At 35.1% G+C, this 26315-nt stretch overlaps 1 protein-coding gene across 1 annotated transcript in view; it reads left to right on the top strand.

Moving 5' to 3' along the window:
* The window catches only part of SMCHD1 (structural maintenance of chromosomes flexible hinge domain containing 1), a 68438-nt gene that overhangs the window by 14299 nt on the left and 27824 nt on the right, over positions 1–26315 (top strand). The window contains exons 4-26 of the mRNA XM_066546339.1: positions 850–932; positions 1037–1167; positions 2693–2807; positions 2960–3079; positions 5593–5759; positions 7838–7931; positions 8185–8395; positions 9232–9349; positions 9437–9620; positions 10131–10328; positions 10412–10525; positions 10974–11080; positions 11361–11443; positions 11614–11727; positions 13996–14073; positions 14150–14269; positions 19383–19527; positions 19744–19840; positions 21418–21490; positions 23130–23269; positions 24239–24373; positions 25186–25413; positions 26131–26279. Coding sequence (XP_066402436.1) covers positions 850–932; positions 1037–1167; positions 2693–2807; positions 2960–3079; positions 5593–5759; positions 7838–7931; positions 8185–8395; positions 9232–9349; positions 9437–9620; positions 10131–10328; positions 10412–10525; positions 10974–11080; positions 11361–11443; positions 11614–11727; positions 13996–14073; positions 14150–14269; positions 19383–19527; positions 19744–19840; positions 21418–21490; positions 23130–23269; positions 24239–24373; positions 25186–25413; positions 26131–26279 — 3004 coding nt within the window. The remainder of the gene's footprint in view (positions 1–849; positions 933–1036; positions 1168–2692; positions 2808–2959; positions 3080–5592; positions 5760–7837; positions 7932–8184; positions 8396–9231; positions 9350–9436; positions 9621–10130; positions 10329–10411; positions 10526–10973; positions 11081–11360; positions 11444–11613; positions 11728–13995; positions 14074–14149; positions 14270–19382; positions 19528–19743; positions 19841–21417; positions 21491–23129; positions 23270–24238; positions 24374–25185; positions 25414–26130; positions 26280–26315) is intronic.

Below are 26315 nucleotides of genomic sequence, written 5' to 3'. Positions count from 1 at the left end.
CTGTGTTACACTGATACTCAAGGGTTTTCTTTTACATGTCTGAAGTATGTGGCCAGTGTAAATTGCACTGTAGCATTCTGAAGAACTCTGCAAGTTGTAGGAAATAAGGTTTCCTTTTTAAAGAGACTGACTGGAAATGTCTGTTCACTAAAGCTGGTCAGTCAGATTGAGTTAATCTGAATTTGATGTATTTTTTTCAGATTAAATGCAATTTTCCAGTAAACTTAGGTAGTTTTACTCTAATTAGGTAAGTGCTCCAAGCATTAATGGTTAGAAATGACAAATTTGTGCAAATAGTTTGCCTGACTATTTCTGCAGTGTATTGCCATGGACCTGACAGAAATTTGGCTGTATTTACAGCCAAATCCTTCAACCATTTCTACAATTTTCTTTGTTTTCTATAAAAAAATAACATTGTAGTTTTAAGTGTTCCACAAAATTTCAATTCAGTTTTCTTCAGTTAATTCATTCTTCCCTCAATATTTTAACAATTCAAAGTCCATTTTTATGTACTTTTGACTCACATATGAATCATAAAAATTAATTTCTAATCGTGAAAGGGACAAATCTGTCTTTTGTTAAGGAGATGGTTTATCATTGTTCTTTCTAATAATTGTGATATTGCCATTAAGAGATATGAGAGACTTGGTGATGAAACAAATCATAAAGTACATGTAGAAAAGCTGTTTTGTTTTTTTAAACAAGATGTTATGTGATTTTGATTGTTCTGACTGGGCTTAGGTCTTGTCTGTGTTTAGGTAATGTGTTTTCCTAATTGTTGAAAGAAACTACTATAAGTGCATGTCTGTTTTCTGAGCACTAATAGGGTTTTTTCGTCAATTTCTTTAGCATTTGCCCTTGCTGAATTGATTGACAATTCTCTATCAGCTACCTCTCAAAATACTGGCATTCGGAGTATACAGATAAAATTGGTAAGATAAAAATACTTCAATGTTTTCAGATGTAGCTTGCATTATCCTTTTTTTCCTGTTGCTCCTTGTTGATTTGTGCTGTTTGTTTGTCTTTTCCCAAACAGCTGTTTGATGATTCCCAAGGAAAACCAGCTGTTGCTGTGATTGATAATGGAAGTGGAATGACTTCTAAACAGCTTAACAACTGGGCTGTATATAGATTGTCAAAGTTTACAAGACAAGGTGACTTTGAAAGGTTAGCAAGTTCTAAATATTTCTACAACAATTATCAAGTTCTGCAAAGATCCATAAAATATGCTTTTAAGGCATACCTGTATACCAACACTCAGCTAAACCCTGTCATTTTATGATTACGTAAATATACCCATACTTTTTCTAAGTAGGCAATAGAGAAGCTTTATAACACAAAACTGCTCTTCTATTGTTGTGACACACTGAATACTCTGAATATTTTTTTGTTCTTGAGACCTTTTCTAAACTGTCTTTTGCTTGCCTGCATACAGTTTGGGGCATGCTATGTCCTGCAAGGGGTTTTTGTACCATGTTCATCTCTTACCTGAAAGCCTTTCAGTGGTGCATTAAATGATACATTCAATATCTGTTAAGCTACTGCAAAACAGATGGTTTTAGTTCAAATTTTCTTTTTTTTTATTTAAATTTTAATTCTGTATAATGTATTATAAATTATACCTGGAGATGTCTTATTTTTTGATGCAGGCTACACAAAATAAATGTTTTGCATTTAAAGAAGAAAGTGGAGGTTCTGTGGTGGGTTTTGCTATTTATATGAATTAACTTTACAGTTTTGAGTCTATTCTTAAGAGATGTTCTACCTGCACAGCCAGGCTTAATCCTAGTGTATAAAATCCCACAAAATCAGTTATGTACAGTTTTTGAGCTTTGGTCACATTTTAAATACCTTAAGCCTAGGATCGTAAATGTGAAGATGATAATTACAGTCTCAGTCATAACTACTTTGTCATATGAGCAGGTAGTGTAAAAAGTAATATGGTTGTGGGAAGTGATAATATAGCTGGGGGAATTGAAAACATCTCCAAATGGAAAGTCAGTGTTTTTAAGCATCTGGAGATATGTGCATAAAAAGTGATTCTGGGTCATTTGTAGAGAAATTCAATGCTTTTTGAAATTGCTGTAAGCAACTTTAGTAAATTTAGTATTCCTAAAATGCCGATTTAAACTGTGGATTACTACCACTTAATGGAAACAGAGGTCTAAATTATAGTAGGATACCATCTGCACCTTATTTTCATTTGGGACTGTTGTGATTTAAAGATAAATGTTTTCCTAAACTAGATAAGGCTGTTCAAGGTGACTTAGAAGACATGGAATTTCACTACTGATAGCATATGTTATCTCTCCAAGTCTGCATTTAATAGTTGGTTGGCATTATTTTCCACTTTGACTTAAAAGTATTTTATGAAAGGATGCTGTCAGAAAGATCAGGCTTGCTTTTTAAGCCATTTTTATTTAGTAAGATTTGGTTTGCGAGAAGGGGCAGAAATGTTTTATAAGATGACTTAGGAAAATACTTACTCTGTCATTATCCTTTTAAAAAGAGTACATCAAGAATTTCAGGCACATATGTTTTAAGCTTGCAGTTTTAAAAGGTATAAAGTGAAGGATTTTTTAACAAAATGCCAGGAGGAAGAATTTAGTAGAAGCTTTAGATCAAAAGTATCTTTGGGTTTTTTAATTACTTTTGTCTTGAAAAATTTTATTAAAGACACTTTTATTCTCAGTGATCACTCAGGATACGTGCGCCCTTTGCCAGTGCCTCGTAGTTTAAATAGTGATATCTCATATTTTGGAGTTGGAGGCAAGCAAGCAGTGTTCTTCGTGGGACAGTCTGCCAGAGTAAGTCAATGTCTGACTTTAATTTTATTTTAGAACGTTGGCACACAATCAGATTGTTACTTCCTAATTTTTAATCACAGCATTAAAGTATGTTATGATGTTAATTTTAAGTCTTATTTTGATTTTAAATGCTGTTTCTTTAATAAAATCAGATGATAAGCAAACCTGCAGCATCTCAGGATGTTCATGAACTTGTCCTTTCTAAAGAGGATTTTGAAAAGAAGGAGAAAAACAAAGAAGCGATATATACTGGATTCATTCGAAACAGGAAGGTAAATACCCTTAAGATTCTCACATTTGTAATTGAAAGCCTTTCCCAGGTTAATGTGATTTAACTGTGTAATATTCCTGTAATACTTACCTGGGGATATCTTCACATTAGTGAAACATTTGCACCCTGTAGTGTAAAAGGCAGTAACCAAGAACTTGAAGACACTAAAGACAATTTATGCCTTATTTTTTTATGTGATGCTTTTTCCTCTTTTCAGTTAAGGTTAAATGACAGAAATGCTTTACAGTTTTGCATGTCAGGTTAAGAAAAATACTTTAAAATACTTTTCCAAGCACAGCAAATTTTTTTGTTGTGTATGAAACAAAAATGAATTTTCTCTGAAGCAGTAAGGAATAAATTAGGGAACCAAATTGTACTTGTTTAGAAATATGTACGACTAACCTGCATATGGGAGAGAAGTCCAGCCAGACCAACAAAACCCAATGATTTTATAAATATTCATAAAATATTGTTGTAAAATAAATGAACTGTTTAGCTGAAAGCTAAACTCAACAGTCCTGATGCTTTTCATGAAGGAAAAGAGCCTAAGTAAAAAAGCTGTAAGATAAGGAGGAAGATTTAAAAGAACTAGTTTTTGGACATTTTTGGGCAAGGAGAGAGAGGCAAAGATGTAGCTAAGGGTGCAGATGGGAGGAAAAATGGGTGGTGTGTATGATAAGGTAGTCAGACTTGAGCCCATATCCTGTGGATTATATCAGTGTTCTTGATGTTTCATATGGATGAGAAAGGAACAGTAGGTAAATAGGGTTTTATCATGCCAATTCTGGGTCAGTGAGTTGCAACAAAACATGAATTGCCAGTTTTGGTTTTATTCTCTCTACAATATCAGACTCAAAAAGTAGAAACTGAAAATAAAAGCTGACAAAATCTGCTTTATTGTAAAGGGTACAAATGCCTTCCCTCCCTGCCTGATACTAAAGAGAAAGTTTGTCTTCTACTTTGTATCATCCAACCTAAGACACACATACTTCAGCAAGAGAATACTGTGGATACTGTGGCAGAAGTAGAAATTGTAAATGGATTACTAGTGTGAGAAGAATAATTGAGCCTTTGAGCCATTCAGTTAGTGAAGGAAGTTACTTTTGCAAAGAAATTAAGATGTAGTTAATATGAAACAAAAAGAACTTTAGAACATGGCCATAACACTGAAGAGAAGTGATATTAATGGTATCCCTGCTGGTCATCTTTCCTTAATGGGTAATAGGCACCTCTCTTCAATGCAGTCATTTCTCTGGACCATTGAATATTACAAAGAAGTAAATAGTAATTTTCTAGTTGAGATAGATGCTAGGAATGTAGGGGAAGGTGCCATGGTAGTTTGTAATCTGTAGTGGGAATGCAGCCAGATAATTCGGGAGTGATATTTTGGAGGCTCTTTTGGTCTCTAAATTTCTTCCATGCTGTACAAAGTGGCAATTGTTTAGCATAAGTGTGCAGCTTCTAGGTTTGTCAGATCACATGGGGATGAGGACCAAGCAGCTCTGGCTTTTCTTTATTATTGCCAATCCCATCACTAGCATAGAAGAGTCCAGGCTATGCTATGGGCAGGCAAAAGAGATGTAGTCTTCTTTGACGAAAAGTCTCAAAAATTGTTTAATTATCCTTTTAGCTAAGGAGAGCTCTTTGATTCCCTGGGGAAAGTAAGTCTTGATAGAACACCCTTAACTATTTCACCTAACTGGTTAGGTAGGACATGTCTCCTTTCATGCCTTAGTGATATGGGGTTTGTCTGCTTTCCTGCAAAATAAGGCATGTAGCTGCATTTACTACAACATGTCTTCTCAGTTGTAGCAATTGATTGAATTCACTAGAAAGATCTTAATCTTTGTTTTAAAAATAGGGTTTTTTTCTGGATGTACCAAATGTAAGGGATTACTCACTGGTCCAGTGTGAAGCATGACATCAACCACTGTGTCTTCCTGCACTTTAGAGAACTGTCAAAAGAGCAAAGTGCATCCATTCAGGAAAAGACAGTCAGTAGTTTCTGGAATGAGGAATCTCTCTTTCTTTTAGACTACTTGACATTTCATCTGGAATTGAGGATTCACTTTTTTTTCTTTTATAACAAAACTGTTTCTTCTGCTTGAGTTTCTGCTATAGAAAGCAGCCTATCCCTTTAAAAGCCAATAATTTTTTTTGGCTTTGTTTTCTTAAAGTGGGCTTAATGTCTTGCACACTTAATGCTTCCACTTGATGGATGAGAACAGGGATATTACACAGCGCTACATTCAGCGTGCTTAAATGCATTTTTAGACGGCACACTTTAAGTGCTGTGGTGAAAGTGAGTTGAAAATGAACTGGATTGGGGTTGTCACATTCTCAGCTTGTTGACTTTAATTTGGAAACCTTTATTTTAAGCTTTAATCCTTTGTGATACTTAGCATCATGTGTTCTGTATTACTTTTCTCTTATGTTTTTTAATCGCTTTCAAGTTGATGGGAGTTCGGAAATTCAGTTTACATCCCTGATCTTATTATTTTACTCTTTTTGCAGCCATCTGATTCTACTCACATCACAAGTGATGATGAAAGATTTCTTCATAATCTAATATTAGAAGAAAGGCATAAAGAGAGTTTCACAGCAGTTGTCATTACAGGTGTACAACCAGATCACATGCAGTACTTGAAAAACTACTTTCATCTTTGGACAAGGCAGCTGGCGTAAGTTGGTGATTTAAAAGATTTGAATTAAAAGTGGGCTACTAACAAAGTCAAGTAATTATGAACTGCTTCAATACATAATCCACTGTAATTTTTACATACATATCCACTGTAATTTTTAGTAGCCTGTTAATTTAATGGTGTATTACTAATGTAAGAAGTTGTTTATCTAATTCCTAATACCTTCATCAGTTACTTTGCTCACAGCCGTGCTCCTAACCTTGGTACCTAGCATTGTGTTTACAGTTTTAGGGGATCTTTTGGTTGGTTGACTTTTTTAAACAGCAATAAAAGAAGATACTGCTCTTCATCCCAGTTCAAGAGGGAGAAGGATATATGACACTATCTGCTCTGTACTGTAATAGTGTTGTCAGTGGGCCTGCAGAGCCTGGAGATACCTGTGAATAGTTTGGGCTTACCTGATATGATGATGGATCCATCTGTGAATGTAAACTGAAATACAAAGGCCTAGATCAATATTGAAATCTGGCAAACTACACAACTTTGTTTTCAAACTATGATTTTATTTTTGTGATACCTATAATCTGATAATAATAGATGTACTTAAAAAGAGGATTAATATAAGAATTAGGTAATATCTTACTATTTGAAATATCATTCAGTGTTGCACATAAAAACTTGTTGCTGAAACCATTTTTAACGTCATGAAAATATAGGGTACATCTACCTGCAGAGGATAATTTAGATCCCTCATTAGCTTCCAGGTGCTCATCCAGTTAACACTCACACATTAGTGTGTGTTAGTTCTTTCCAACCATCTCTTGAAGTGAAAGAGCTGCCTCTGTTTGAGATGGAACCCAGGTGCAATTATTCAGATATATGCCCTGTAGCTGTTACAGTAAAACCACTCACTTAGCCTTCCGGTGCTACACAGTCCTGTGTCACTGTTTCAGCTGTAATGGCCCTTTCCCTCAAACACTTCCCCATTCCCTTCTGCCATGCCTTTTGCCACACATGCAGGGTACCAGTTTCATTCCGCTTTCATGCGCTGCAGCACAGCCCTCATTATTGTGGATGCTTTGAAGTGGAGATGAACCCCTAAAATAACAATGTCTTAAGGCCAGGAGACTGCCTTTTGAAGTCTGGAAGAATGCACACAAAATACTAGGCAGTTTGGACATACTATAAAATCCTGAGCAATGAGACCAGGAGGAGCTTTTTTCTGGGAACCAAGATTTCTCTTTGGGGAACATTTAGTGTAGTGGAGGTCAAAGACAAGTAGCTATAAACTTGCAGGTGCATTTGACTTTAGTCATGCATTCAGTCCCTTTGACTAGTACAATCTCATTTTTCTCCAGACCATCCCCCAGAGCTTTAAGTATACAGTCTTTGAAGTTGGAAGAATTAGCTAGCTTGCTGAAAAGTTGAAGTAAATGGAGTTAAGTTCCTCAGTTTTCTCAAATTGCATTTCTCTATGAAATTATTTAATCTATTTGACCACATGGATTTTTTGAAATTTCTTAAATGAGGAAAAATGCCAATTAGAAAGCAACGTTTACAACTGGAAAACTATTTCTATTATGCAGATCACGTCCATGACTCCTACCTATATTCAAATTTATGTAAATAATGTAAAGATAGTGATTGTATGTTACATATTTCTGTTACCATTAGATGATTGATATAAAACTGATATCAGAGACAAAGTGTGGAAAGATTTGTGGCTCTAATTCTGATTTCCAGACTGCAGAACAATTTACAGTAGTTTTTTGTTATTTTTAGTTTACCCTTTAATGTAAAGGATCTGTAGCCATGTAACAATTGTAATTTTTTTCACTTATTCATTTTTTTTCAAATTTGTTTCCAATTATTTTACCCAAAAATTGGTCCTGGTGTGATTGTGCATGACAGAGATGAGAAGAATGAAAAGGAGTCACTCCCTTTAGTAAATCTTTTGTACCAGATATATGTTGTCAAGGAGTTGATTTATAACAGTGCAACAAACCAGTTATATTATAATAAAAATAAAAGCTTATTTAGATTTTTTTTAAATTATAATGTGCAGTTTTTAAATTTCACTTGCTGGTTTGTTTTTTTTTTTCTGAAATATATTTCAGACATATCTATCACTATTATATCCATGGACCAAAAGGAAATGAAGCTAATGCTGTAACAAAGGAAATAAGCCCTTTCAACAACATCGATATTCAGGTAAGAGATTTTATACATGTGAGTCAGAAGTCCTCTTTAATGCCAACTTATTTTATATTGTGCCTGTTTCTCTGTAATAATGCATTTTAAAATACAGCATTCAAGATGTGTATGTAGTTTAATTTTTTGAAGTAATTCTGTTTAGCATTGCAGTGTAGAAACGAACTCCTTTGCTAACAGTCAATTGTCAAAGTGCTTATTACTATAAGTCTTTTTGCTTTAAGGAAAATCAACTTGTTTTCCTTTTTTCCAGATTTCAATGTTTGAAAAGGGGAAAGTACCAAAGATTGTCAATCTGAGGGAGATCAAAGATGACATGCAGACATTGTATATAAACACTGCAGCAGATAGTTTTGAGTTCAAGGCACATGTTGAAGAAGAAGGTATAGTTGAAGGCATCATCCGATACCATCCCTTCCTTTATGATAAAGAAACATACCCTGATGATCCATGTTTTCCATCAAGTAAGTGAAATGTTTTGCTGCTTGTCAGTCCTATCATAGACAGTTCTACTACTGTAAATATTTTAATGAAGTAAAACCAGAACAACTTTAGGTTGAAGTGTAAATATTACCTGATTTAGGTTGTGACAGAACAAAAAAGTTCACATTCTTTTGGATGAACAGATCTTGTGAATTGTCTGTTGTGGTAACTCATTCCTGTAAACTTAATCTTTGGCATACCACCATCTGATTCCAAATTATAAACTCTTATGGAATGTACTCCAGTTGAAACTTTGCACTTTCTTGATTACATCTTTGCTCCAACAAAGTAATAAAATATGAGCAGTTGATTCAAGAGATTTTAAGAGATACAGATTCAAGAGATTATAGTATTGAAATACTGCAAAGGACAACATATAGTCTGAAGTCTTTAGTTTAAAATTTGTTTTACGCAGTTATGAGTTTTCAAATGCTAGGGGTTTTAAAATTCCTTGTGCCTTTTTTTTCTTGACAAAGCAAATCTTGAGTTAATTGGGACAAGATTTCATGATACTAGAAGAACATCAGTTGAAACGAAGGAAAAAGTAACACTCAAAATTTTAAAGTTTTGATTTGGTAACATTTAACTTCCATTTAGAATTTTTCTTTACCTTCCTTAGTTTTTCTGCTTGGTATTTCTAAAACAGGAAAAAAAATGTAATATTGTATGTAATGAGCTTGATATAATGTGCGTTGCTTCTGTGCTGAATGTAATAACAATAGTACTTCTTCATTAAGTTTGCAATGGGTTTTGATATTACATTAGTTTTTTAAGGAAATTTATTCAAGAGACTATCTTTCTTTTTTTTTTTAACAAGGATTAAATGATGATGATGACGATGACTGTTTTTTAGTAGAAAAAGGTGCCAGAGGAAAAAGGCCTATTTTTGAATGTTTTTGGAATGGAAGATTAATACCATACACAACTGTGGAAGAGTAAGTGGTGATGTGTTTGTACATTCTCTTTCTGTAACGTAAACCTCTCTTTATGAAAAAGGATTGTAATGACTTTCTCCTTTTAAGTTTTGACTGGTGCGCTCCTCCAAAGAAGAGAGGATTGGCACCAATTGAATGCTACAACAGAATTTCTGGTGCATTGTTTACCAATGATAAGTTCCAGGTCAGCACAAACAAACTCACTTTCATGGATCTGGAGCTGAAGCTAAAGGATAAGAATACTTTGTTCACAAGAATCTTCAATGGACAGGTAATTACTGCATTCTGTTAAGTGTTTCTTCTTGGTGAAGTTCAGTGCATGTAATACAGAAACCTTTGCTTACTGGTTATTTGTTCATGTCTCTCTGGTTTAGTGAGCAGTAAAGCTGAATCTTTAAATCTGAAAACTTAAGACTCAGTATTTTTCCTTTTATTTTCTTGAACAATTACTTTATTTAGTTGTTATATGTCAGTATTTGTGGAAAGACCCTCTTCCTAAAGGAATATGGCTGCTGGGGGAAGCACTTTTTTTTGACTTGAAGTGTAGCTTTCCTCGAGTTTTTTAAAGTTTTCAGACTGAAGAATCCTTTTTTTTTCTTTGCTTCTGTTCCTGTGTTTCTTTTTCTTTTCTGTTTGTTCTTTTTGTGTGTGTGTGACTTTTTGGCTTTTCATTTGAGTACAGTATCTCTGTACTCTTACAACTGTTCAGGCTTCTGATGTGGTCAGATTCAAATTTTATAATACATTGTTAATATGTAATTATTTTGTAATCTCTTTATAGGAGCAGAGAATGAAAATTGACAGAGAATTTGCTCTGTGGCTCAAAGACTGTCATGAAAAATATGACAAACAGATAAAATTCACAGTCTTTAAAGGAATAACTGTACGTACTGATGTATTATCCAAAAGAATGCAGAGCCCTTGGACAATGTATGCTGCAATAGAGTGGGATGGAAAAACATACAAAACTGGACAGCTGGTATGTTAGTTAAACCCTATGAAAGGCAGACACTGTGCATTTGATGCAGAAGTAATGAATTAATTGGTGTCTTCTGCTTATAGGTGAAAACTACTAAGACTCATCCAATATTCTATGGAAGCATTGAGAAATTTTACTTGTATGGGGACCATGATGGGGATATATTTGCCACTGGGGGAGAGGTTCAGATTGCTTTGGTAAGAAGAAATACAGAAAGGATTCTCACAGCTAGTGTGGATATTAAATCTTTAAACGTAGTCCCTTGTCTGACCTGATTAAATTACTTTAAATAACAGTAAATACCTTTAATGTAATTTTTTACAATCAGCAGTCTAGAAATAATCAACTTGAGCTTTAATGTGAATATATTAAAATTATTATTCATTATGAACAGTCTGACTTATTAAGATTTGTGTATGGAATAAAGTATCACAGTTAACATCAACAGTATATTGTGCATCCATTTGTAACTCTTACGGTTTCAGCAAATTTTAAAACAGTATCTTGTAGTTTTACCAGGTAGTATTTGTTAGCATATTGCATTATGTCTGTGTTGACTTGTTTAGTCCCTTGATTGGGAGGTCTTTCTCATCTGACATATTATAAAGTCTGGCCACTTATAACTGCACTGAATTTTTATTTCAGGAACCACAGGCATTGTATGCTGAAACAAAAATTATTCCAATCTCAAAACTTGACAGAACAGTGTCTGACAAAGTTGTTAAAAAATACATAGAGGATGAAATGGCTAGGTAAGCACCAAGTAACAATTACATAATTGTGGAGTTCCTAATTATAGTTTTTGTATTTAATCAGGAATCAAACAAAGTTCAGTTTTATTCCCAAATGGGAAAGCAGTCAGCTGTTTCAGTAGAAACCAAAAAAAAAAAAAAATAAGCCAAGAAGAAATAGGTTGGGATTTGGTTTTTCTTTCCCCACCACAAAAATAGATTCACATGTATTTAACTAAAGGTAAATTGCTCTTTATTTTAACTTACTGAAAAAATGTTCACCCTTTTTTTTTTCTATTAGACTTCCTGATAAATTATCAGTAACATGGCCTGAAGGAGATGAGTTGTTACCAAATGAAACAAGATTTGCTGGTACACCAATAGGTATATTTTTTTCTTCCAAATACTAAAGTATTAAACGCCAATTAAAAAATACATTTTTTAATAAAAATACATTGTGCACCCTTGTTAAAAAGACAAGCATACAGAAATCTCTGATCACTTTTAATTCACAACATATTTTAAAAGTCTGTCATCTTTCATTTTAAATTCAGGAGCATTAAGAATAGAAATTTTAAATAAAAAAGGAGAAGCAATGCAAAAACTTCCAGGTACAAGCCACGGAGGTTCAAAGAAACTTCTTGTTGAACTCAAAGTTATTTTGCATTGTGAGTATTTCATTATATTTAATTGTATCTTTATTATTTTTAAAGTGCATAATAGATAATAAGGTATTTAATTGTATAATATATGTATATATTTTAAATATATATGTATATATTTAGAATACATATGTATATATTTAAAATACATATTTGAATGTGACAAATGGATGTCGTAGTTAGACAATATTCCATCAGTTCATGTAGCATTTCAAAGCTACTTTTCATGAAATGACAACTGCCTCAATACCATGTATTGTCTTAATGCTGTATTTTGATTACATCTTCTGTCACAAGTAAGGAGGGCCTAACAATTCCAGCCTGTTCTACTTAACCTGCATAAGAACATGGGTAAAATGGGTAATGTTTCTGTAGTTCATGTAGCAATTTACATGAGATGCATAAAAGTGGGGAATCAGACTTGTTTAGTATCTAACATAAATTCGCTTCAGAATTTTTAAAAAATCAAGGGGTTTTTTTGATTTACTGGTTTGTGGTTTCCATTTTGTGGGTACTTCACTTGATGTTCTCACATTGCATTGTTAAGAATTGCATTCTGCCCAAGTTTTGTTTTGTTTTGAACACGGAATTAGAACACCAAATTCTCTGAAAACTCCAATTCTGCACATGTCAAATGTATTTGAAACTTGTAGAAACCTAAAATCTTCTTTCTTTCCATACACCATAAGCAATTCTTTATCTGTTAGGAGTTGTAAAAATAGCTTTATGAGCACTGAGGTTATTGTAGTGGTACATGTCAAGGAAACCAAATTGAAGTATCTTAGCTACAGTTTAGTGCACGTGTCATGAGGTTACACGTGGTATTTTAATGGCTCTTGTTCATGGGAGCTGGCTGCTGTGCATGACCATTGTCCAGCATAGTGTGCTGGGGCATAAAGAGGTTGGAATTGAAAAAAGCTGTTCATTTAATCTAGATTATCAAATTGTCACCTATCAGCATGTGTGACACACCAGCATTTTGCAAACTTAATGAGATAGGGCATCCTGATCTCAGGAAGTATGGACTTGAGAGAGACCTGGTGTTTCTGTTGTTCTGTTTTGTCAGGGTCATTCCTAGGATCACTGAAAAGTCTGCCTTCAGACCTTTCATGTCTCCTGACCCATTCATTGATGGAAATTTGTACTTTTAACTGTTTCTACTACTTCCTGTGTTAGCTTTTTTTCTCTACTCAGCTGAAGAATCAGTAGTGTAATCCTCATCTTCTTCACCAGAACAGTGAATCCTAAGTGATGATTTGGGCATAGCACACCTAGCAAAACTCAAACCCTTAATTGTATAAATGAGAGAAATGTGGTTACACCCATACAAAGGCCAAGAGCAAATATAATGTACAAAAAGTTTCTCTTCTCTTCTGAGGAGTGGAATACTTAGTGAACTGTAGTGTGGTCTACCAAGAGACCTGAGCTATGAGAAACCTGATCTGTTACTGGGGAGTCTTATTATACAAGTTTCAATTCAAAATTAGGGTTTGAATTAGGGTAAAAGAATGATAAAATCTTGTTGACAGCTCTTACTTTATCTTATGTATGCCATTTGGTGCAAGGACAGGGTCTTGAAACTGTTTTGCTTAGCTATAAAACAATTTGTATTTCTACTGCATTTCTTTTTATTCTGTGTAGTCTTATTGCAGTCACATTCTATATTTTGAAGTGTGTTTCAGTCGAAAATAAAAGAGGTAGTAATACCTCTTGACACTTCCAACAATAAATCTTACTTCTGTATTTATCTTAGGTTATAGAACCAGTCACTAAAACTGCCTCAGAGTTTCAGTGTGTTATATTTTTGTATATGTCTTAATTCTGCAGAGGTTTATAAAGACAGAGAAAACAATTTGGAGCAAAACAGGAATTTTTTTTTCCAGTTATGTTTTCTGTCAACTGCACATTTTTATCATTGCTCCCATTTAAGCAGTTTTGCTACAGTCATTTGTCAGTTTGATCCATTGCCAGCATGGAGTGCAGGGTGCTCATAGTTACAGGGAATGTACAACCAAAGAGCTAACAAAATTCAGCTTTACAAACCTGCTTCTTTCAGTGCAATGTGCCTGAGGCTAGCAAGTTTTAATTAAAATGGGATTAGACAGGGAACTCATTTGTTTAGCTGTGATCATTGTGTTTAGTTGTAAAGCTGAATCGATGTTAGTTAGATCCAGAAGTGAGAGTAATACTAAATAATAAGTGATGCTAATGCTTGAAAAAGTTAAGAACTATGATGTAAAATTTCAATACATGAGCTAAGTGTTTGTTTTGCAGCACCTACTGAGAATAAAGAAATAATTTCCCATATCAGTCAGCATGGAGGCAAGTGGCCATACTGGTTTAAAAAAATGGGTAAGTTGCATATTCAATATCTTCAGTTTATTTGTAATATTTTTTTCTTTCTAATTGTACTTTTATATCTGTTTAGAAAATCTTCAGAAACTTGGTAACTACTCCTTGAAACTGCAAGTAGTGTTGAATGAAAGTAATGCAGACACTTACGCAGGAAGGCCTCTGCCATCTAAAGTATTTAAATTTACTATTGTAGGTAAGAATTCCCATCTTTTTTCTTACTTATAGTGTTTCTGTTTGATTCATATTATATCAAAATTTGTCATGTCCTAGTTGAGACGTGGTTTTCAGCACTGAAAAGTAGCATTTGCATGTGAAATTTGAAGAATTTCCAGGAAACAATGGGGTTTGTAGTAGGTTTTGATCTCATGTGTAATGTGTTGGCTCTGTGGCAGGCAGTTTTACATAAAAAATAAAGCTCCTTGATGTGAACTTTCCTAAATGTACATAAAAAAAGCCAAACTTAAATTTCATTAGAATCCCCCCTTTTCCACATGCCATTGACATAAATATTCTTTCATAAAACTAGTATTCATTAGGCCAACTTTCATGCATAAACCACAGAAATGCATTCAAAAACACGTGTTTAAAACGTGTTTAAAATAAACACGTTGAGATTGAAGTCTTTTTTAAATTAATTAATTAAGGAAGAATCCGATGCAAAACTAAATTCTCATTTGGTTGTAATGGATATGTCTCTTTACTGCAATGCTTACTAGAATACTCATTTCAGAAAGGGTCAGTGTGAAAGGAGAGGTGGTGAGGTAGCCTGAGAGGGTTTAGACTTTACAGAGCTTGATGATGGTGACAGTTATTGTTGAGTGTTTGTGGCTGAGAGAACGGAGAAGGCCAACAAGGCAGATCCTGTGGTAGGAGTCTGTTACAGACCACCCAGCCAGGATGCAGAGGCAGATTAAATACATAAACAGCTGGGAGAAGTGTCACAATCACTAGTCCTTGTTCTTACGGGGGACTTCCTCTTTCCCAGATGTATGCTGGAAATATAACACAGCAGGAAATGGTCTAGGAGGTTCCTAGAGTCTGTTGAAGAGAGCTTGCTGAGCTGACACAACTGGTGAGGGAGCCAGCTGCGCAGGGAGCCCCATCTCCTTTGTGACTTTCTCTTTGTGAAGAGAGAAGGACTGGTGGGTGGTTGGAGGCTGTCTTGAGCATATCAGTCGTAAAATGGATGTTTACAGTGTTCACTGTTCTTGAAGTAAGGAGAGAACTGTCACCTTGGACTTCCAGAGAGCAGGATTTGGCCTGTTAGGTGAGTGGTTGACAGAGTCCCTTGGGAGGTAGTTCTGAAGGGCAGAGGAATCCAGAAAGGCTGGAAGAAGAAGAGCAAAAAGGAAGTTCACAACCTGAACTTCAGGAAAAAACTCTGGCCTCTTCAAAGATCTGCCTGTTAGAGCTCTATGGAAAGAGGCCCTGGACAGACTGGAGGCCCAAGCAAGTTTGTTAGTATTCACAGTCACTTCCAAGCTCAGGTCTGGTTCATCACACTGAATAGAAAGTCAGACAAAAATTCCTGGAGTCTTGCATGGATGAACAAGGAGCTACTGGCAAAACTCAACACAAAGAAGTATACAGAAGGTGGAAATGGAACCAAGTAACTGGGGAGGAATACAGACACCATCCAAGCATGCAGGGATGGGGTTAGGAAAGCCAAAGTCCAATTGGAATTGAAAATGGAATCACTAGCAAGTGATATCAAAGTCAAAAAGATAGACTTCTTTAAATACATAGGTGACAAAAGGATGGCTGAAATAAACATGGGCCCACTGTTGAATGAGGCAGGGAACACAGGATGTGGAAAAGTCTGAGATACTGAAATCGTCTGCCTTAGTATTTACTAGTAAGACAGACCTCAAGAATCCCAGACCCCAAAGACCTTCCCCTGGTGAAAGGTCTGGAACAAGGAGGATACACCCTTGGTGGAAGATGATCAGGCCAGGGAATACCTAAGGAAACCGGTGATACCAAAGTCCATGGGCCATGATGGGACACACTCATGAGCCAGAGAGAGCTGACTGATATCCTTATGAGGCCACTCAATTGAATAATCATGGCAATTGAGAGAACTTCTGATGTTTTGAGGAAAGCATCACTCCCATCTACAGAAATCAGGAAGAGGACACGCAGAGCTACAGGCCAGTCAGCCTCATCTCAGTGGGAAGGTGATGTTTGTGGGAAGGTGATGGAGCAACTAATCCTGAAAACCATTTCCAGGTATGTGAAGGACTAGAAGATCATCAGGAGTAGTTAGCGTGGATTCACCTTCTATGATGAAAGGACTAGCTAGTAGATGTTGTCTACCTAGACTTCAGCAGGGTTCTCATCAGTAAGATCCCATAAGATCCTTACAGAGAAGCTCATGGAGTTTGGACTGGATGAACAGGGTGAGGTGAATTAATGAACAGTGAGCCCAGAGAGTGGTGATCTGTCTAGTTGGAGGGCAGCAAGTAGGGGTTACCCCAGGGGCCAAACCAGGGTTTGAATCCTGCTCAATGTCTTCATTCATGATCTGGATAACAAGAGAGAATGTACCTTTAGCAAGTCTTCCTGATAACACAAAACTGGGAAGAGTGGCTGATACACATGAGAATTTGCCACCATCCAGAGCGACCTCAACAGGCTGCAGAAATTGGCTGTCTGGAGCCTTAGGAAATAATCCAGCATGAAGGGCAAAGTCCGGCACCGTGGAAGGACAACCCCCTACCTGCCACCCAGGTATCTGGAAAGCAGCAGGAAAGGACCTGGAGGTCCTCGTGGGCAGCAGGTGGACACAAACCAGCAATGTGCCCTTACAGCAACAAGCAGCAACAACTTCTTGGGCTGCATTAGAAGCTGGTCAAGGGAGGATTGGTGAGGCTAGCTGGGGTACTGTGCCCAGAACTGGACACATTTCATTACAACACACAGACATGGATATTCTGGAGAGAGTCTAGCACAGGCCCCTGAAGCTGAGGAAGGGACTGGAGGGTGCTGAGACAGTGAAACAATTTTCCCAGAGAAGTGGTAGCCCCACCCCTGGAAGTGTTCAAGACCAGGTAGTATGGGACTCTGAGCAACCTTGTCTAGTGGAAGGTGTTCCTGTCCACAGTGGGGGGGTTGGAACTGGGTGATGTTTAAGGTCCTTTCCAACTCAAAGCATTCTATGATTCCGTGATCTCTTACCTGAAAAAAGTCTGGGGGAGCAGTGACTGCTTTGCCTGAAGATGACTCATGGGGGTCTTACCAGTGTCTATAAATAACTGAAGGGAGTGTAAAGAAGGTGGAGCCAGGCTTTTTCCAGTGGTGCTCAGTGACAGGACCAGAGCCAAGGGGCACACACTGAAACACAGGAGGTTCTCTCCAAACATCAGGAAACAGGGGTTTTTCACTATAAATGTGACGCAGTGGTGGCACAAGTTGCCCAAGAAGTTGTGGAGTTTCCTTTCTTGGTGATATCAAAAGTTGTCTAAAGATGTTCCTGGGCAGCTGACTCTAGGTGGTGCCATTTGAGCCAGAGGCATTGGATAAGATGACCTCCAGAAAACCCTTCTGACCTCAGCCATTCTGTGAACTTTATCTACAAGAGGGACAGGAAGAGGGAAAGAAAAAAAAGCTAATTTCTTTGCATTTAATATCAAAATGGTTATTTTTGTCACAATTTTGGGAGGTACAGCTAACATCTGTTTTCAGAAGATCAAAGCGGGGGGAAAAAATCAATGTTTTCTATTTCTTCCACAAAAGAGAGGCTTTGAATGCAAATTCTTGAGGCAGAAAATAGTTCTTTGTATGTAGCATATTTTTCTAATATTTTCTACGTATTGGCAGAGTATAAAGAGGTGTTCTTGTATGACAGTAAAGGAAAAAAAATGTTTGGCATTCCTTCAAAAGAGTAGTTATCTAAACATATGTCTGAAAACATGCCATGGAAGGCTCAAGATGGTTTCTGTGAACTTGCAAGTAAAGAAGAGGAAAAAAAAAACTTGTTCTCTGAAGAAAAATGAACCTTTCCTCTTCTTTTATCTCTTTATCAAAGTGAAAAGAGAATCTTACTATTTTCCAATAGTAGTGTCACTTCCCCCAGTATGGCAGCATTCAGTTAAAGATTCCTTCAGCTATAACAACTGAAATGAACAAATCTCAATGGAAAGGAAAAAAACTTTGAAAAACTGATTTAGCTAATAGTGTTTTGCTGAGATAAACAAAACTCTACAACTTTTGTGAAAGTTGTAAAGCTGGTAATGTTTATTACAGCGCTGGACTGAGAAACAAATTATTCTATTTCTCTAACAGAAGGGTGTCACTGAGTGTTTATAGTTGTTCTTGATAAGCTAAAAAATCACCATAAATCCTGGTTAAAACTGAGCTTCCTAAGTCAATCTGCTAGGTTTGTGGTTTTAGTTCAGACATGTTCTTTTGGCAGTTACTCACTTAAATATTGCAGAAGTTATTCTACTGTTACTTTCTCAAATAATTTTACAGTTTTATCATTCACTTAAAATGACAAATAAAGTTGTAGACACTGTGAGGTTGAGGTCTTTCTCTTGTTATAACTGGTAACTAATTTTGGCCAATACAAGATATCTGTCATCTCATGTGCAAAGGAAGCTCCCTGATAATGGACACCCCTAGGTTGTATAGATAGTTGTTAATTTGAGTTTGAAATTTTTTGATAGGATATTAATTTACCATGTAGCTCAGCATGCATTGCTTCTTTTTTCAAAGGTCACTTGGTCAAGACATTTTGTTTCCACAAAATATGATTCTTGATCTACGTGCTCCAGTTGATAGACACTCATCTTATTACCACTGTTGGGTCTTGTTTGCTAGTGCCTAATTGGAGGAAGTGTAGTGGGACCAGGTTTCACAGGAAAGATACACTCATGTTTCTTTTTCTAATACTCATCATTATATATCTTTATTTCTCAAATTTGAGGCAGTTGTAGAACAAAAATGTTCTGTTGCATGAATGATTTATTTTACCAGAATTAAAGCAATTGAATATTTAGGAAAAGCTGTCCACACAGAACTTTTTCACTTTCAGGTGCTGTATTGGTGTTTTGAATACTTTGGGAATTTTGACTATCTTGTTATGTTTCTTATACTGTAGTCTCCCACTGTTACATTTTAACCATTGTTTCTATTTTAGCATAAATTAGAAAAAGAACATAAGCATAACTTTGGTTATAACAGTATTCTGAACAGCCTGTTTACTTTGTGTCTGAAAACCTCTTGACTTAATTGCAGCCTTAATCAAGAAAAAGCCAAGGAGCGCACATAATTCTTTCTCAAAATGTATTATTCTTTTCTCTTAGAGGGCAAACCAGAGAAATTTTTGGTGGGTCTCTTGGAGCTTCCTTTTCGAATTGGAGTACCTTTTAGTATTCCTTTGGAATTGCAGGATGAATTTGGTCATACAACACACTTGACAAATCGCATTAGACCAATTCTGGAAGCTAGGTAATTCAGCCATCTTTTTTCTTTGCCCTTTCTTTATATGACAATAATATAATAATACTTTAGGGTTTATCTGAATGATATTCTAGCAATTTCTCACATAAATTAACTGATATGTTTTCCTTTTATTTTCATAAGAATGTCTGAAAGTATCTTGTATATTAAACACTGTGTTTGTTTTTAAACTGGTTCTCTTGTGTTTTCTATATATTTTTCTAGTGGATTAACACTGAAGCATGACGACATACCTGTGGCAACAAAGTGTGTCATTAAGGGTGTTACTGCTAAAGGCTGTGTAAATAGTTGCCAGGGCAAGGTAGGCTAATAAATTTAAACTTTAAGTAGCATATTAAGAGACAGAGAAAATAATGTTTGTGTGAAATGAATTGTTAAGTTTGGTCTGCACTAATGACTACAGATATTTCTTGGGATATTTTTAAATTATCTTTAAGAGCTCTACTTGGAGCAATTTGTATTTCCCATACCTGCACTCTTTTCACAACTGATGGGACGTGGAGCTAGAAAGGCTGAGCAACACATGGATGTGTGGTAGAGTGTACCCAGCACACCAAATCAGCTGTCTTAGTTTGAACTAGTGCTGAGATTGGTTTAGACCAAATCATCCTGGTGACTTTTGCACTGAAAGATGATAGGGAGCTAAAGAAAATGAAATCTTACATTCTTAGTTCAGATGAGAGTAGTAGCAGCTAATATGCAGGGTGTCTGCTCAAGCTTCTTTAATTTTTTTAATAATAAGTTTCCACTATTCTTATTGCACTTACACAGTTATGCTTATCCACTTACACACTTATGTTATCTCAAGCCAACCTGTTACTGATGGATTCTCAGCACCTTGTCAAGCTTCTGCTTTACTGTAAAACCCAAAATGTACATTCCATGTTAAAAAGATTTTTTTCATAAAACAGATCTTAATGCTTTTGATGAATATAGATTTAAATATTTTAAAAATGTTTCTTAAATTATTTATAAGGCATATTTACACAGTATTTTAGCCAGGTCCCTATCCTTTCATTTAGTCTGATAGTCTAGTATATTAATGACAAAGCTAGGAGATGAGGTATCCCATTTTACTGTTGATATTGTTGCTTAGAAAATAGCAAATAATGTTGCTGGTGGAAAGATGTATGAAGAGGAGAAACAGCATATATACCTGCTTATTGAAAATTAAAGGGTGTTCAGTGTAGTCAATTTTGTAGGCGAAGTTCATCATCTAAGGTGAAGGGCAAGAACAATGGCATAAAATGGAGTGGATTATGAGAAATAAAGTGTATAGGAGCAAATGTGCCAGACTTTAGCAAGAGATAAATTTGGTGAGGGGCAAGACCAAGAATCAGTTAGGGAATTTGCAGTATAGAAATAATATTGTACCATAATAATTTAAAAAACTATTCTTATTACTATTTTTCATTTTCTGATTTTAATGTGAAAATTTGTTTTAGTGCTGCAGTTTGCAGCAGTTATTTTTCTTACCTCCTTAATCAAAGATAGATGGATGGTGATAGTGATGCCTTGCTAAGGAATAACAAACACAGAACTTGCAGACCTTTATTTTAAAACTGGTTTTTTTTTTTTAACTACTGTATTTTTTCCCCCATTAAAACAACCTCTAAGCAGGAAATGAAAAGTTATGATCGCCGCTTTTCGTAGTTTCAGAATCATGTAGTTTAACATATAAATCCTGAATTGACATCTCTGATTATAATAACATGGAAAAGAGGTTTCAGTATAGGAAAAAAAATCTTTATTTTTTGGAGCACTGCAAGACTATTTCTAGGGGCTTCTGAAATTAACATATATACAAATTGACATGATTATGTGAAACTAATACCTGGTTTTATTTAAAGTTAATAATTAAAATATTCTTTTCATTAGAACTTTAATCTCAAGATTACTCTTCCTGGTTTGAAAGAAGATACACAAGTCATTAAAATAAGATTGCAGCCTGGTAAGTATCCTTAAAATATTTAGTGAAATTCTGTTAAATTTTATTCTGACACTATTAACGAAAGCTTCTCCCAAGAAAGTAAAATATTTAGTGAGGCATAAAAAAGGATTCAGGTGATGACTAGAAAGGAAATAAAGCCAAGAGCATCTCATTCTTGGCAGGAGTATCAATGTACTCACAGTACAATCTTCTCTACTATTCTAGGGGCTGGAATATTGCTCTGCTTATTTGAGATACATTTTTGTCTTTTAATTACTTTAAATCTTTTTCTAATCTAGCACCACTGAACGAATGAATTTCTTATCTTCTTGTTTTTCTTTAGCATTAAGATTTTAACCTGTACTAATCAGTATTAACCTGTTCTCTCTGCAGAAAACCTTTTATGAATGAATAAGTGGTCATTCAGTTTCTTAACTGAGCAAAGGGGGATGCTTTGGTAATTGAATTGTGTCTGAAATTTTTATCTTACATGAATTTATCATAATGCAAGACAAGAACATAGAGGTCTGTAAGGACACTGCCCTTACCAGAATTTTATGTTTTCTGGATGTCTTGATTCAGAGGAGTCCCTTATATGAGATCTTGTTATCCCTTGTTACCTGGGTTTTTCTGGATTTGGGATATAAAGTATAGTATGAAAGCTAAGTTTTGGCCTCCCAGATTACCAAACTTCAGGCTTGCCCATCTCATTTTGCAGAGATACTATCTTCTACTTTGTAAGACCAACAATGCACAGTTTAGTCCATTAATCTTTATCCTTTGAGGAGTTAAGTGTTTACGTAGAAAACAGTGAAATGATTGGACTTGAGACAGACTGTGTTGTGTGTTGCTGTTATTTACCTTGGACTATTATTTACCTTCGTCCTTCATTTTGCTTTCGACAATGTAGAGATGCTTCACTGCCTCTTTCTTCTCACTTGAGTTAAACCCTTGGCTTTGTAAGCTGGTTTTTGAGGAAGGAATAATTAAAGCTATTTCAGTCTCATTCCTCAACTAGTGAGTTTGAAATAGAAGATTTAGTAAGTCATGCATAAAGGATGCTTCTGAAAAATTACCATCTTTGTTCTTTCAGAACCTATTTTCTAATAGTAATCTATTACTTCCTTCTCTTTTTAAAAACTTATAAAATAAGTCTATCTCCTGGAACACATAATTATCTGAATAGCTTCACTTTCTTATCTAAGTAATGACAACAAAATTTTCTTTTGCATTTTTTTGCATGCAGATTGTAGCTGTGATAGCTTTGGCAATTAATTGGATATCTCAACATTATTTTTCTTGTGTTTATCATGTCACAAGAAAGCTCGAAGTTTCTTTTTTGATGAATGTGAATCCATATAATATGTAAGCAGAATTATATCATGTGTTTACACCTTGTATATTCTGAATTTCATCGTGTTTCTCTAAGGGTTATCTACTAAGTTCAAAAGATTGGCAGATGGTATGTGTTGAAGGACAGAAAGTCTAGAACATGTCAGTACAAACCAACATATATACCTGAATTGTTTGAAATGGTTTGTTACCACAAATATCTTAGTAGCTTGGCTTTAAAATCTCTGAGATAGCAAAAACTTAAATTTAGTGTCTCACAAGTTATCCAGAATGTAACTATTGTTCTGCAATTGTGCATTTTTTACAGGCCCTCCTCGTCAATTGAAAGTAAAACCAGATTCAGAAATTCTAAAGATTGAAAATGGTACAGCTTTTCCCTTTCAGGTTGAAGTACTGGATGAATCAGGAAATATAACAGCACAGCCAGAGTTGATTGTTCATTGTAAGGTAAACTTCATTTCATAGTGTGCCATAAGGATTTTTATTCTTGCCTTTTAAAGGGTTGGAAGAAGAATCTGTGTTGGAATCTACGTAGAATTTAATATCTTTAGCAATGCTTTTCAAGTTTCTACAGCTTGCTAGCCATAACTGTGACTGTCTTACCTCTTATGTATTATAAGCCATTCAGTAAGTTTTAGAATCAGTGGAACATGACCTTGGAAAAGGAGGAGAAAATTATGTGAGGATGTATAGGTTCAATTTTAAGGCATTTTAGACCATATTTATCATATACAATGTTAAAATTTATTCAGAAAAATAACTTCAGAAGGCTTACTTCTGGTATTTATAAGTTGAAAATTCAAGTCTAGTGCCTAATAATAATATTAGAAATTATCATAAGCACCAATATAAGCTCAGAACGGAATGCATATCTTGCTCTGACTTTAGGAGGTAAAAAAACTTCCCCTTTTGGCAATTTTTTTTGGTCTCAAGAAAGTGACTTCCCCAGTTCTAGTGAAATCCAGCAAGGGGATATAGAAGTGTTTCCCCACTGCAAAATAGGCTGCATTCCATTTGCACTTTATATGGGTCTGTAGACTGGGTCTGCAGTGATATGATGAATGTGATGTTTAAATTCCTTTAATGTGTGATGTTTGGTAAATTACTCCACAAGTTAATTGAATTTATTGCATAATGGCAGAAGAGTCTAATTATTGTGTGTTATTAAAGCAAGTGAGTAGATAGTATACTTTATTTCTATAACTTACTCCTTTCTCCCACACATCTCTTATCACCTGCAGAAAAATACAGGCTCCAGTTGTTTCCAATTGTCTTACAGTTGTTGGAAAACTGAAATATATTGTTTTTTTCTGGAAAGAATTATATATATATTTGGACTTTGCAAATAATCATTTCTGAAATAATCATGGTAGTTCTGTAAAAGAAACTTGATGTTTAATCTTACATTTTCAATAGTTTTTAGGTGCTTCAGACCTTCCTGTGTATTCTGTGGACTGCAGTAATGGAGGAACAAACATTTTAACTGGTCCAGTTATACATGTACAGAATATCAAAAAAGACCAGATACTGAAAGCAAGGTTTGAAGTACTTGTAAGTATTGGTTGGAGTGTTTGGATTAACAAAAGACTGAAAAGTTTATTGTACTATCTTGCCAGCATTTTTATGAATAAGCTTAGCTCCACCAAAGTTAGTGGTATCATAAACCTCATAATCAGGTGGCTACGCTTTTTTATCACTAGAAAATAATAAAAAGGCAAAGAGTTTTTTCCATTTTTTTATTCACTTCTAATTCTATTTGTTAAATCCATGAGGTGTTTCAGAAATATGCATGTTTTCTGGGATTTTTCTTGCCCTTTTTAATTCCTGGATTGTTTTCACAAACTGCCCTCATTGCATAAACATTTTAGTGTAAGAATAGGTATGGCAATCAATAGTTTTTTGTAGCATTTCAATTTCAAAGCTCATGAAGTATGAATTTTTTTAAATACTGTTGAACATTCTAGTTCTCTGGCAGACAGGAGAGTCATGCTGCTTGAGAAAATAAGACCTGTGTGTGTTTTACTCTGGAAAATGTGTGAATAAATACTAGTATGGCAAAGTGAATTATGTGAAGGGATACTTAGGATTGCGCTTAAGAAGTATTTTGTAAATTTTATAACCTACTATTTCTGGAATAGAAAAAAATCTAAACAGCTAGCATCAATTCTAGTATCTGTTAAAAGTTGTAAGTATATTGGCATATGTTTTTGATTTAGTTTTGACAAATCAAGCTGATTTCATGTTTGGACACCTGGTCATACCTGGTAGTTCTGCGTAGAGCCATAGGCTATTATGGTGTTATGTGTATGCATATCTAAATTTAGTATCTTAATTATTTGTCTTTTTTTTTTATCTATGAATAGAATTGCAAAGATGTGCCACCAGTGGAAAAGATTATAAAACTTCTTCCTAGCAGTCATGTTGCAAGACTACAGGTCTTAAGTATGAATGGACAAAAAGCTCTTCAGATTAAACATCAGGATGAAATCAGTTGTGTTGCTGGCCAAGTCATGAATAAACTTATATTTCAGATGTATGATGAAGCAGAAAGGGAAATACCCATAACTGCAGCTGCTGCAGAAAAAATCAAGGCAAGTACTTTTGAGTAAACAGCAGCATAATATGGGGGAGAAACACAAAGCTGATACGCTTAAGATCCATAAATGTCAGACTACTAAATAATATTCCTCAAAACTGTATTAATAAACATGGAAACTTAACTATCCTTTAAATTATTTTTAAACTATTTTTATTAATTAAATGTCAAGTAATGCTTCAGGGTAATGAAAAGCAGATTAGTATTTTCAGTGCTTCTCCTAAATGCATTAAATAATTATCACGTAGTTATAATTCCTCAGATCCAGGTTCTTCCCAACATTTAGGAACTTTAAATAGGCATGTTCCCCATGAAGGCTTGCTTGCCTATCTTATCCCCCTGTCTTATGTGTGTACTTATGTGGAGTCTAAAGCAAACAGAGGGATTCACCAAATATATGACACTTGTATCTTTTCTAATTCAAGTTCAGTGAGGGAAACCTAATGTATGTTTTGATCTGCTTGTGGTTTTTTTTCAAGTAATTGACTGTATTTCAGCAGATAGCATTGGTTACTGCTGAGAAATGTCCAGGCTTCCCATTGAAAGCTGCCATTGCCTGTATGTTACATCAGCATATTTAGAGCATATTTAATATGTTATATATGCATATTTAGCATATGCATTTTGAAGCATATTTATGGCTTCAAGATGCATTATGTAGCTAGTCATTTATAATTTAGCTTTTGATTAACTTATAAAATTTTAATTTTAGGTCAACTGGACACCTAAAATTGACAGAGAGCTGTTGATGCAGGGACTATTACCAGATGTAAAAGTACCAACTTCAGTAAAAGATGCACGTTACTGTCTAATTACTTACCTTGATGAGCATGTGTCTTTGGAAAGTGCATTCACAGTCAGGTTTGTTCATTTGGTATATTTCTTTATTAACCATGT

The sequence above is a fragment of the Molothrus aeneus genome, chromosome 1 (assembly GCF_037042795.1).
Source record: "Molothrus aeneus isolate 106 chromosome 1, BPBGC_Maene_1.0, whole genome shotgun sequence".
Lineage (NCBI taxonomy): Eukaryota > Metazoa > Chordata > Aves > Passeriformes > Icteridae > Molothrus > Molothrus aeneus.
The sequence above is the reverse complement of the archived record's forward strand: the minus strand, read 5'-3'. Positions and strand labels throughout refer to the sequence as shown.